Source organism: Phaethon aethereus (assembly GCF_964289735.1).
Source record: "Phaethon aethereus genome assembly, chromosome: Z".
Classification (NCBI taxonomy): Eukaryota; Metazoa; Chordata; class Aves; order Phaethontiformes; family Phaethontidae; genus Phaethon; species Phaethon aethereus.
Window position 1 is genome coordinate 80,135,335 of NC_138577.1, and position 13,771 is coordinate 80,149,105.

General features: G+C 43.5%; 1 protein-coding gene across 1 annotated transcript in view; it reads right to left on the reverse strand.

Annotated features, from left to right (window-relative positions):
• GRIN3A (glutamate ionotropic receptor NMDA type subunit 3A) overlaps positions 1–13,556 on the reverse strand; it is a gene marked incomplete at its 3' end in the record, with an annotated part of 75,931 nt that extends 62,375 nt beyond the window's left edge. Inside the window, exon 1 of the mRNA XM_082013570.1 lies at positions 12,927–13,556. Within this exon, the coding sequence (XP_081869696.1) occupies positions 12,927–13,541 (615 nt within the window). The 5' untranslated portion in view covers positions 13,542–13,556. The remainder of the gene's footprint in view (positions 1–12,926) is intronic.
• Between the last annotated feature and the right edge of the window lie 215 nt (positions 13,557–13,771).

A 13,771-nucleotide genomic window follows, 5' to 3' on the forward strand; every position in this document is an offset into this window, starting at 1 on the left:
AACTGGAAGCACCGCTCAGGTCAAATGAAGTCCTCTGCAAGACCAGTAACAGCACTCAGCTCATACGTATTTTCCCATATGATTTCAAGTGTGTTGGAGAGGACTGAATTTCCCGTTTGAGTCCCCTGTTCAATGGTCAGACTGCATACTCGTTTGTCCCTCTCTTATTGACAGTAATAAGGCATTTTTCTGCTTATTATTCTCTAGTAAGATGGTAAGATATTTGTATGACTCTCGGAAGAAATGCATTTGCTCACATGGTGCTGCCATAATACAGATCCATGAAAAGATGAATTGTCTGAATTATCCTTAATCTTAGTCAGTGAGTGGCTTTCTACAGATTTTTATGTGAGGGGGACTCTCTGGTGAAAAAAAGGTAAAGTCAGGTAAAATTAAAGGTGAATTAATTCACATAAAACAATTACTATATTTTTAATACTGCAGCAAGAAGCCACACACCCTGTTGGATGCGTTCCTCATCCTAACCAAAGCCACAGCACACTTAAGTGAACAGGAAGTCTGAATATATTGGGTTTTTTCATGATGGTAATCACATCAGAAACAACACAGATACTCACATGAATGAAATTATTTGCTTCAGCTGTTCTTGTTCTCCTCAACATTTGCTTTTCATGAACATTCCCATAATCAAATTACACTAGGACAAATGCTCATAGAAAATGAATAGCAAAAGCAAACACTTGCAGTATTTGCAAGTTCCACCTTCCATGTGTATCTTCAATTCCTGTCTTTATCAGATTGGAAAAGAAAAAAAAAAAATCATGTTGCTTAGCCAAACAACCAAAACTGTAGCTCAAGCTGGCCCCTATGCAAAGCTGGTGAAGGAAAATGTAGCGCTTTTTTCATACATTTTTTGGAAGGCTCTGGGATGCAGTTATTCCTAATGCTTGGGTTGCTTGTGCTTGTTCCAAAAATTTGAGGTGGTTTTCAGACAGGAAAAAAATCTTTAATTATCAGATGTATTATTCACCGTGAATTCTCACTTTGTTTTCCTCTTAAAGTACACTTCTGGGGAGGAATACAGGAGCAGTATGATCTGGGCAACAAGCTCTCATTCTCTGTCACGAAAAGCACCTTTCTTATGCTAATCAGGTGGTATGCTGCATCCCACCACAAGTCTCAATTCGCAATTTATTCTTTCGCTGTAAACCTGTAAGGGTTGTGAATGCCCAAGGAGGACATCGTGGCACAGCAAACTTTCACATAACTACATGTTACATATTTATATGCACTGTCAAAATGGTGGGAAGATACGAAATTCAGTTTCACTCGAATCTAGCAGGCTGAGCTATTTATAAATAAGTGTCTTATTTTTGGTGCTCTTCAGAGAATATGACGAACAGTGAGTGATGAGCAATTTATGTTGCTGATCATTTGTATCACAATAGAGCCTTGCGGTCTTTTTCTGGAGTCAAGAATCTGTTAATTTAGGATCTGTATTATCTTACAGTGGGAGACAGGACCTCAGAGCAAAGACCAATGGGCAAGATTAAGAAAGGGTGAAATGAGCATACCACACTGAAAATAGAAAAGTAGGTAGAAAATGGTGTAGATGAATGAAAGTTGAGGGTTCCTGGGGATTCTGGGCATCAATATTCAAAACAGATGGATTGCCCATCTCTCTCTCAAAAGAAATTCTCAGTGTGAAGGAATCCTATCCCAAAAGTATTCTCCACTGAAGGATTTTCTATTTATACAATGAAAGATAACATTAAACAAAATATGGCATAATGAACGTGAAATAAATGCCATTAGATGGATTACATGCTCTAAAGAGATCTTAGGGGTATAACTCAATTAAAAAAAGAGGTTTTAATTAACAAGAGTGTAAGTACCCTGTACTATGTAAATAATTAATGTATATAAAAAGATGATCATAAGGATGACTGAATAATCATTGACTGCTGATGCAAGATTCCTAATCAGAGGCCACAAGAGTATTGTTAACCATACCAGCCTATCCAGCATATTTCTATACTGATATATTGTGATACGAATTTTTACAGAGGTGATGTATACCTGTTTTTTTTTCTCCCCGGAATCTCTGAGGAAGAAACACTGATGCCATGTTTTATCATTCCCCCCATTATCTCTGCAGTAGACAATTTTAGAGATGCAAGGGGGACTTTGGCCCGAGCTGCCCTTCTGTGGTTGGACAGTAGCTGGTAAGAGCAGCAGACTGTTTGCCTGCCACACCAGGCAGTGCAGCTGGTTTTGCAGAACTGGCAATGAGGAGGCGACGTGGGGCTCACGGACCACCACACCACCTCCTTCTGCGGTCCCGTAGCAAGGAAACATCACTAAATGTTCCTGGTGTGGGTTACGTGCTTGCTGGACGTCTGGGGAAAGAGAGACGGCAGAAGAGCAGAGCCTTCCTTCAGTGTGTTGCTTGAATTTGTACTCTGGAAATAAGAATAAGCTCCTGGAAACTCCTGTTCAACAAGTGAAACATGAGTCAGTTACATCTGAAGTTTTCACATCTCAAAGCTTAAACCAAAAATAATCAATGCTTTTTTCCCTTTAACTATTTACCTGTGTTTGCTTCAAGGCTGTTAACTGAGTATATATTTGTCCCCTCAGAGCTCTACAGTTTATGGCCTATCACATGCAATTTAAACAGAGGAAGCCCAGGCACATAACTCTCACCTTGCTGCCCTTCTAATGTAGGAGTAAAATCAACTCTACGGTATTAGTGTACTAAAAATGTAAACCACAGCTAAAACAGTTCCCTTACACACTCAAAAGAGGGCAGCTCTCTGCTCAAATAAAGGCTACATCTGTTTTTCCCACATTCTGATGCTTACATTGAATACAGTAAATTCTTAAAAACAACTGTTCTCCTACAGAGAGCTATTTTACTGATATGTGAGTCTTAAACGCTGAGAGAGTGATAAATAATTATGCTTTCATCTAAAATAGCACCGGAAAATTATTGAACTGTGAAGCCATAATACTGACTTTTCATCTGATTTGCAAAAAAAGTTCTTTTTAAGCTGGCTTGAGTGAGTATGCTATTAAGATGAGTGTAATATAACTGCTTTATCAGTAGCATCCTTGAGAGAGCCTGGTGCATAATACAGCTGCTCTTTCTGGCTAGTAATTGCTATGTCTAATAGTTCTTTCCTTGCAACAAATGCAAAGCTTCATTTTTAAAACCTCAGTTTATGCTTGAAGATCTATCTCACCTTTTAACTCTGTCTTAAGTTAGAAAGCCTTGTAAAATGTCTTATGAACAGCATGGGCAATCATTTCCTTCAGTCTTAAAAAAGCTGGAAGTGGAATAGTATGCCTTTAGGGAAATACTGAGAGTTTAAAATATGCTTGTGCAGCATATTCATAGTTTTTTATAATGCATTTCAAATACTTTCCACATTGTAAAACAGGCTTTGGAAACTATCATCACAGATAAAAGCTGGTGAAGAAAAAGTAATAAAAATACTGTAGCAAGAAAAGGACAAAACGGTGCCTGCTTCTGAATTCCCTAACCTGTGATTTCTCCTATATAATAACAACAATCAAACCATCACAATAATTTCCCCATTTACTGTGCTTTAGGGGCAGCTGAGGGTGCACCTGTGTTCACGTTCACTCTTCCCCCGCTGCCTCTCTGCCTCTCCATCTGCCGTCACGCAGCTTCAGGTGACTGAACCGTTCCAGGCAGAAGCTCCTCAGCCAGCACGCTGCACACCAGATCTCAAACCGCTGCCGAGTAGAAACCTTCAAGCCTGCTCCCGGGGCTCCCCCAGCTGACCACTGGTGCAGCCCGTTGCAAGGGAGAGCCGTGCAGCCGGACGCATCCCAGAGGTTCAGCATCACCCCTCGACTTGCCAATAACATGCTGACATACCTGGCAGAGGCAGGGATGGCTGCCTGGCACTGCAGCGGTACACGCGCTCTCTCTTACGCCAGCCGGGTGTATATATGCTGCAGGGATGCAAGTCGCTCGTGAATGGCTGTACTGTACTACGCTGTGGGGAAAGGATACAGTAAGCTCAGGACCCGGTGGTGAACATCAAGCCTGAACAGAGACATGTTTTGAAACCTGTCTGCAGCCAAAACCAAGTCCCGAGGCCATCTGCACATAAGCACTTGGCTGCAATGCCCTGCGAAGGCAGCACGCAACAGTTACTGTGGTTTACTGTGGTTTGTGGTGCGCCGCGCTGTCAAGTCCCTTCTCACTTCTTCATGTAGTTGTCCCTAATTACCACGAGTAATGCTGGTACCTTGATGTGACAGCTGTGAAGCACTCAGGGCCAGATTGTGAACTTCTTCGTCACACTGACAAGGAGTCTCTGGCACAAATGGCTTTGCTTGAGTGTAGCTCCCTTAATAAATGAATCATCTATCATTGCTGCCTACTCAAGCTTAAATCTTTCTCCCAGTTCTGCTGTTACTTCCACCATCTGCACATCCTCTCCCCATGATGGCGAGAACCAGTTTTGCTGATGGATGGGGTGTTTGGGAAAACGGAAACCTTCAGGGCCAGACCAGAAGCAGGGAACAGTCACTGAAGTCCAAAGCTGCAATCCTGAAGCCACTGTGCCCGAACTTGCCCCCATTTCTTAGGAAATCCCTTTTGGGCACCTATTGGTATGACACTGGGTGTATCCAAGCGACCTTGGTCTGTGTCCTGGCACTCTGAAATGCAGACGAGAAGATGTCTGACCCCAGGTACCAGAGCATCAGGTGGGGCTGTGTCCTGAGATACCCAGGTACATCTCTCTCCTTCTAATTCTCAGCACAAAGGAGAAAAAAGGGTTTCCACTAATTACACTCATCCACACGGAGACCTCACACTCTTTGCAAGAAGCACACCCAGAGCAGCAAAAACCTGCTACCTACCATTGATCTAATCCCTATTCCATTCACTGCTTCCCAGATGTTGGCTTAGCAGTTCCCTGGGAGGTCTGCACCATTTTTTGGGAAAGCATTACACACTGGAAGCAACTGTCCTTAGCTAGGGATCCAGACAGCCCTGCTAATTCAAGCCTGACTTGGGCAAGCGGTTTCGCTTTAGTGATCGCAGCTCTTTCTACAGGGCTTTCATGTAAAATTTTATTCCCTCGTTTTTACACTTCTGCAATCACAAAAAGTAGAAGACAGAGAAGGGCATCTTTTCCTTTTTTTCTCAATTCAGTTTATTTTCTCCTTCTCTCTCCCTGGCTCACTGACATTTGTGCATCTAGTTTTTTTACTTCTTCTTCTTGTGTCCCCCCCCCCTTTTCTCTGGCTCCTTTTAGCTCTTCAAAATAAATTCTCCAATGCATAGCTACGGGTATTGCAATGAGGCTCTTATTCAACCAAATTGAGAAGATGATCCTTCCCCACTTTAAAAGCTCTTCAGTAAGACCTACAGAAACACACAGATTTATAGCATGATTCTTCTTTGAAAGACATATCTGGAATTTAAAAAAACCAACTGTGCTTTTTCCAGTTTTCTGCTAATTATAATAAATAGATAAATTCTAGCCATGCTATGCGTGGATCTCTTTCACATTAAAAAATTACATGGAAATCCACAGTGGAAAAGAACAGAACATGAGATACAACATTTTTCTTTGATGACTTAAAACTGTAACTAAATCCAACCTAGCCTAAAGTTCTGATGTTCTGAGTTTTCAGTATTTCACACGTTTAAGCAATAAGTAGCTCATTAAATACACCCTAGATGAGAACATTTGTTAAGTAGTCTTTTAACTTAATTGTGAGCATTGAATTGAGTAACACATAGCACGACAAGATCCTTGGCTGTTTTCTAATTTCCATAGCTCTGCTTACCTAGGTCTGCCATGTGCTTTAGTGGAAAGACTGGGTGCTTTCTCTGACTTTTGTGGACAAATTCTTGGGGAAAGTTATACTGAACATCCCAACTTACACTTCGAGAGAGTGTTTTCTTTGTTAATAATCTGTTTGATAGCATAACTTTTGTATTCTTGTAGTATCTGCTAGCAAAGTGTCTTTGAATTTGTCTTTTTTGGCCAAATTTTAATTTCTACTTGGTGAATACAGCTAAGTATTCTTTGGTGTTTTGTCTAATAATGCATGTCAGTAAAGTAATAGTTAATGATTTAACCCTGTCATAGTTTAATTGCTCATTATTAACATGAGTTTGTGCAGTGTATTACTAAAGACCTCTTTTAGGCTATGCAATGAGGAAGACATTGTTTTCTGAATACCCAGAATAGCAAAAAACACAGAAGAAAACATCATGTATGCTATTGAATTCAACGTTAACTCAGCTTTTTCTGCATCGGAGAAGCAGCACAGGATGAGGAATGAGAAAATCTGGTTACTAGCCAGCTCAGATATTTTCTCCAGAATCTAGTATGATATCATGAGTACAGCAAGGCAGGAGACTAATAAATCAAACTACAAAGCAGGTATCTTTGATTCTGAGTTTTCATATCAATTCAATACAGACATTTGTTTTTCATTTCTGTAGGAAATGCCTACTGGTATAGTATTTAACTACAAGAATCACCTTCCCTCCATCCCCTTCCCAAATCTTAACTCTTCACCACCCTTTTCAAATGGAATTGATATAAATGAACATACAATAGAATTTATAAAGCTAAGTGATTTGATAAAACTTGGCAGAACTGGATGTACTTCAAGAACAAACTGATCATTGGCATAATTTTATCTTAGGATTCCCAGAGTCATATACTTTAAATAATTATAGACCCAGTGAACATTCTAAATCTGGTTAATAAATCCTTGGTCTATTTGAGATAGATTGCTCTGGTGTATCTATTTCAAATAATGTTGCACTACCCAGTTTTCAAAGTCTTAGATCAATATGTAGTACTTATATTGCCCTAACTTGGAAATGAGCAGACAATCAAACTGTGGCATGTCCAACATTTCTTTAAATAGTAATTGCCAGGAAAAGGAAAAGAAGAATATATACAAAATTATAGATGCTGAATGACGCTGTGAATGGTGGTTGTCAAAACCAAGCCTCACGACTTACATTACAAATTACAAACCCTATAAAAAAGAACACTTTTATGCTAAGCTAAGTGTTGAAGAAACTCAGGGGAGTTGAAAACAGAAGCATGCTGTAAGAGTTCACCAAGACTTGCGTGGTAAGGAATACTAAATAACTTTCCAGTATTACAAAGAACTTACGAGTCCTGAACTAATACGCTCGAAAACACTTCTTTACCTCAAAAATTTGCTCCTCCACAAGCAACAACACACATGGAAAAATAAAATACATTCTCATACCTTGAAGCGTCATATACATTTACCATATACCAAGCTAAAATATTTTAAGCTGTACGATCCCTTAATTTCAAAAGCCCCAGTGGCAGGATAGTAAATTCAATGGGTTTCTGAGGGGCTTTCTTCCAAAGGAGAGGGGTTGGAGATTGCAGTGAAAGGTGCTACTTGGAAAAGTTCACCCCAGCAAAGGTCTGGCTCCTTCTGTCTCAATGGGATGTTAAAATTAAGGATCCAGAGGACAGAACTGAAAGTAAAAATATTCTCGTCACTTTTCCACATTCTGAAAAAGGATCTTTTGCAGTCATGATGAACCGAAGCCTCCTTAAACACTGTAATAGGAACAAAGAGACTAGTTCTGATACATTTATGTACTTTCTGGAGGGTTACCGATTACATGATTAGTTTAACTTTTGTACAGACTTCTTTAGCCTAATGAATGTGTGACTAACAGCCTACTCTCATGGTTCTTTGGCTATACTTGCCTCAATGCTAACCAAGAGGCCTCATGAAATCAAAGCAAAGAAGAGTTAAGAGCAAGGATTGAGAAATTAATGAGTACAGAGAAGATATCTTAACCTTGAGAATAGAAACATCCTAGCAGGAGTGCTCAAACAAGGATGATAAGAAAGAATCGCTTGGCTGGAGAACAGAAGGGGCAAACATCCAGGGAGAAGAAATTATCCTCAAGAGACCCATGATCATAACAGGGAAAAAGGAGTGGGGGGCTAACTCTCCAAATGACCACCGACGACCACCCGAGACCCTCGCGCATGCGTAGCGTAGTTTTGCAATGCCAGCATTACGTAAATGTAGGAGATTCTCAGAAAATGTGTGAATATTCATGTCTTTAAGGTGTATATAAAGGATGAACTTTTGTTTCAGGGCATGCACGTTAGGTGGAGCGATCCCCCGTGCATCCAGCGCTGCAATAAAGAATGCCTGCCTTCTAAAACGTCAAACTACGTGTATAGAGGGTTTTCTTGCTGACCTTTCCGGTAACAGCTTTTCATTTTCTTTTCATTGTCCCATGCTTCTGAGCATGCAAACCTTGTTGATAGAGGAACTATCCTTAACTAGTCCCCATGGGTAGGTAGGCTGCAATATTCTGTTTTACATGATTGGATGCCTTTTGTGGTGTTTTAAATAGCGTTTATTATAACTCTGGCAGTTTAGGGGACACAGATGACTTATATCATCCATGTGCAACATGCAGAGAAAATAGACCCTGAGCATTAAACAAGGTGAAAAAAATCAAAATACAGAAGGTGCCAATACAACTCCCAAACATTATGCCAACACCACTTTCACAAAACTTGAGGGCTTTCTGACCATGGACAAGAATACAAACAAGGACTCATTTCCCTTCAACACACATCATTTATCAACTTAAAGGTAACAAAGATTGGCTTCAGCTGACAACACAGTGAGCTATGAAAACTGTGCTGCTCTTATAGCTGACAGTGTTCAACACAGCACAGGAACAGAAGTAAAACTGTTTTCAAACTAACAACCTGAGGACAACGTATGATATTGGGGAAAAGCATGTGAGAGGCAGGAGACTGGCTCAGTGAGCAAATACGGCATAACTGCTTTCTAAGAGAGGACTGTTAAAATGAGGAGACCTCTTGCGTGATGCTAGGACCACAACACTGCCAGCAAAGCGTCAGTTAGGCCTCCAAAATCTGTGTTTAAAAGAATTAATGTCTCTACAGGATACACGGCTACAGAGCAAAACTGTTAGTTACACAAAGCTTTTTCACATTCGCTGGCAATGTAAAAGGACTCTCGCTTTATAGCAGATCTGTGGCCTAAACTGTGCAAGTTTCAAAAGCTCACTGCACAGAGACCTTTGACTGAAAGAGAAGCGGCTCAACGTTCCTTTACATGTCCTTTCAATTGTCATTCTTTTTTCCCCTTAAGGCAGCTCCCATAAACCCTCTTGAAGGGCACAAAAGGTATATGCCATACTATTTATGTAGTGTGAGATGAGGAGGGTTGGTGGTCGCAGCGAAGACTGAATACATATTCCTTCTCGACACAGTAACTAGTAAAAACTTTAACATTTGGTCTGAGTCAGATTAGCAATGACAGTTTGAATTACCAGAGCCTGCAGCTAAGTATGTGTTTTACAGTCTCTCCTGGAAAATCAGATTTTAAAATTTCTTTTCATTTTTTCTTTTGCCAGTCAAAAATACTTTTCTGCAAAAATGCAATTCTGGCTTTAAGGAGGAAAAAAATTGTCTTTGGGCACTTAGTTGGAGAGCAGCTTTTCCACATCTCCATTCCCTTGCTGTAATTTCTGCCTGCCCTTGTTGGTGCTCTGCATAGCCAGTGTCTTGCAGGTCAGTATGACTTCTGGGGATACTGTACACACAGTAGTATTCCTAGCTATTTCCAAAATGGGAAGATGTATAATTCCCCAGCCAGGGTGGTTTGATACATATAAACTGTAAAGCTGTTTTCAAAATAAAGCTTAATTCCTTTAGAAACAAACAAAAATTTAAGTATTAATGGTCAGTTTCTTTTTACAGCATCCATTCTGAGGCTGAGCTTGCTACTTCACCAATAAATTCGCTGTTTAACCTAAAACTCTAACTTGATTTATTTATTCTTTTGACCGTCTCTGAAGTCATAGCGGTAATCAGCAGTGCTGCAATTCCAGATCCTCTGGAAACCAGATAAAGCACAGACTGGCTATGCAGGGACTGGTGATTCAGGTTTACTTTATTCTGTTTCGTTGCTCTGAGAAGATTCCTTTTCACGTTAAAAGACATCAGAGCTACTGATTTATCAGAGACCTACTGGAAATACTCCCTAAGTTCTGAATTTCAGAGGATGCTGTTGCAAACATTATCTCCCCCGTGTTTCTGATAGTTTTGCCTATAAAATGGGTATTACAGGCTATTCTTTCCAAAGTCTCAGGAGCTCTACTCTCTAGAACTATACTACCAGAAGTGATATCACTGTATTTATTTATGGTTCATGTTCCCTGTTCCATCCCTGGGAAAATTATTAATGACGTTGGCAGTCTTGGAATGAAAAAATAAAGTGTGTTTCTTCATCGAAACATATGTAACGTGACAAGCCTTGCCTAAATGGCATCAGTGTTTGTGAGCTGCTGTCTCCAAAGTAATGATCTGTCAAAGCTTTGGTGCAATTTGCATTCGTGTCAGTAGTAAAGATATCCAGTGGTTTTTTGCTTGCTGAATGGTAGTGATAAATTGTTATTTTTGCTTACCCAGAGTGTGAAAATTTACTGGAGTGACAGTAAACTCTGAAAAGTAAACAGCTTTTTTCAGGTCACAACAGCATCTGAATTTACTGTCAGTATATGTTAGTCATTAAATCACGCATACAAATGAAATGAAAAATGTCACTTCTTACTCCGAGTAGCACCCCTTGAAGCCACGTGTGCACTTTGCCACAAAAATCCTGAACCTCCAGCAAAAGCTGTTGCTTGTGAGAGAATGAATGCTGTACCACATTTTGTGATGGTGGCTGTCTTGGAAGACTCTTTGCTCTTTTTTTTTTTTTAACTTCAGGAGAGTAGAATTTAATAAGAAACAGACTTCTAAAGGTGCTCAAGCAACCACAAAACTTTTGAAAACACAGAGGCTACTGAGCCAAACATCTCCAGGGTCCCCCAGGTCCAAGATGCTGTTGGATCCTGTAACTCTGGGAGAGTGTGAGGTAAGGTTGCTGGAGCATTGCCTCCAGAGTTAGCCTTAAAATGGTATTTATTATGTGAAGGTATGATAAAAGAGTGTTCAGAAAGATGTCAGGCCCAGCAAGCCAATCTTGAAAGACTAATGTATTATCTGCTGGCCTTTGAGTAAGGCTGAGGGTTTTTTTTAAAGCCACAGAGCCTTGAAGAGTGATTTTTTTTTTAGCTCAGCTTAAAAAAAAAAAAAACCAACAGGCTCTATTCAGCACAGGTTCAATGTCAGGCATTGGTTTCACCGTCACTGAAGACAGTGACACTTAAATTTGCCTGTTTAAGAACGAAGTCCCGATTTGGACAAATTCATCCAGTTGGCTCCCAATGAAAACAAAGCTCCTGCTTAATTTTACAACTGATGTCTGCAGAAAGAAGCAATGACTCTAACCCTGTGCTGCATGCATTTAACGCACCTTGTGTCCTCCAGCAGCTTTGGATGAACCCATGACTAAGATGGAAGAGAAAATAATTCTGATTTTAACAGACAGAGCAAGGACATGCTGGGTTCAGGCTCTGGTCTTCAGGGTTCTTTGGCTGTTGGCTCCAGCACAACTGCCAGTGTAGCTGCAAGGCTGGTAGATGTAACTGAGACAATGTATGTATGTTATTGGCACCAAATGTGCATCAACAGTGGGATTCAGTGGCACTGATTACTCTTGAGTTTCTACATAAATCTAGAGAAACCTGAATTATGCGGGATTTGCTGAGGTAGAGAAAACTATCAGAGTTCAGAGCAGCATACAGCAGTCACACCTTCCATTACAGAATAGGAGCTGCCTAGCACAGACTTTCTTTTCCTACCTTTTCAGTTACAAACTAACACAAAAAAATACAGAAGCCCAACAGCGATCCAGGATGGGTCTTACATTTGCTTTTGCAAAGCAAATTCAGTTGGCAATCTTTTTTTCTGGTTAGATTTTGAAAGCAGAGTTGAGCTATCTCTTTTTATACAAAAAAAATATTTCTCCTGGCTACTTAAATGGCAGCTTCTGCCATTTTACTCAGGACTTGCCTTGCATGGACCATGCAGAGCATTTTCCTCCAACTCTTCTGCCTGAAAATGATTACTGGCATCAAACACACATTTGCACGATATTGAACCATCACCTTTTCCACAGTGTGTAACACTATGTTGCCATCTCTGGACAATATAAAATTTAGCTCTCCTTGGATACTACTATTCGTGCCTAAGCGTCAAACACAGTAACTTTGGTTTCTACTATTTTAGCTACACAATCAAACACAGGCAGTCAAGACTTTAGTTAGGCAATTAGATATAGCAAAAATCTGATCTAGCAGCAATGCATGAACTACAAGTAACGACAATCCTAATGCTTTAGATAGCTCGATGCTAGGTCAACTTACAGTGAACAACTTCCCCGGGAAGTGTCATTTGGTGAACAACCTGCCGTGCCTACACACGAACAGTGCACAGCATTGAGACCAGTAATAGCTAAACACCCCAAACGCTGGTTTTGGCCAAAAAAAAAAAAAAAAAAAAGAAAAAAGCTAACAACCTTCTTTTGGTCAGGGAAGCGTGGCCTTCCCCAGAAGTCAAGCCAAGGACCTCCAGAAGAGCAGATTCTCACCGGGGGATGTGCTGGACCCTCTTTTGTCCTCTCAACTCTGCAACTTAACGCGGCATACAACTCCGGGCTCACAATTTCGTTTTTGCCACCGCGCTCTGCCTTTCCACAGAGAGGATACTCGTCTCCCTCCAGCCCAGGGCTGAGCGCAAGGGCCAACAGGGGAGAGGATGCAAGAGGAGGGAAAACCAGAGAAGCGATTCCGGCGGCCCCGGAGCCGACTTCTCCCCGGGCAGGGCTCGGGCAGCGTCCCTCCTGAGCCCGACCGCCGCCCGGCTCCCACGGCAGTGCCCAGCCGGCAGCCGGCCGGACCCCGGCCCTTTCCCGCTCGCCCCGGGCGGCGGGAGCGCGGCCCGCGCCCCCGGGCGCCTTACCGGGCTCCGCCGGGGGAACTCTCCCGGCACGATGCTGACCACGGGGATGCGCAGCGCCGCCGAGATGAAGTCCAGCTCCAGCACCTCCCCGCGGCTTTGCGGGAAGGCGAGGATGGCGGAGACCCCCTGCACCACCACGGTGTGGCAGAGGCTCTGCAGGAAGGAGACAGGGTCGTTGCTCCAGGAGGCGCTGGGGGAAGAGAAGGTGAAGAGGGGAAGGTCGCCCAGCCCCGCCTCGATCGCCATCACCACCTCCAGGGACAGGTTGTAGGGCAGCAGCCCAGCCACGCCGTTGAGGTTCGCCACGGCCAACAGCAGCGCGTCCCGCGGCGAGGGGGGCGGCTGCCGCTCCCCGCCGCCCCCCGGCTGCCAGCCCCGCGGCCCCGCGGCGCTCCCTGTCCCGGGGCTGCCGCCCGCCGCCCCCCCGGGCCAGGCGGCGGCGCGGGGCTGCAGGTGGGTGGCCCCCAGCCTGACGGTGTGCCCGATGCGCCGCAGGATCTGGCAGGGCTGCGGGTGGGACGCGGAGCCGGGCACCGCCGCCAGCAGCAGGGCGCAGAGCGGCAGCAGCAGCAGGCACGCCCGGCCCAGGAGCCCGCGCACCCCCGGCCGCCACATGGCCGGGAGCCGCCCGCCGCCACCTCCCCCTGGTCCCGGCCCCGCCGCCCGCCTCAGCCGCCCCGCGGGCGGCCGGCAGCGGCACCAGCCGCGGCAGGCGGACCCCGCGCAGAGCCGCCCCCACCGCCGCCCATGGGCCCGCCGCGCCCACGCCCCGGAGCTAGAGGGGCGGCTCGGCCCCCGGCCCGCCCCCACGGGCCGGCGGGGCTGGAGCGGCCCGGCCCCGGGGC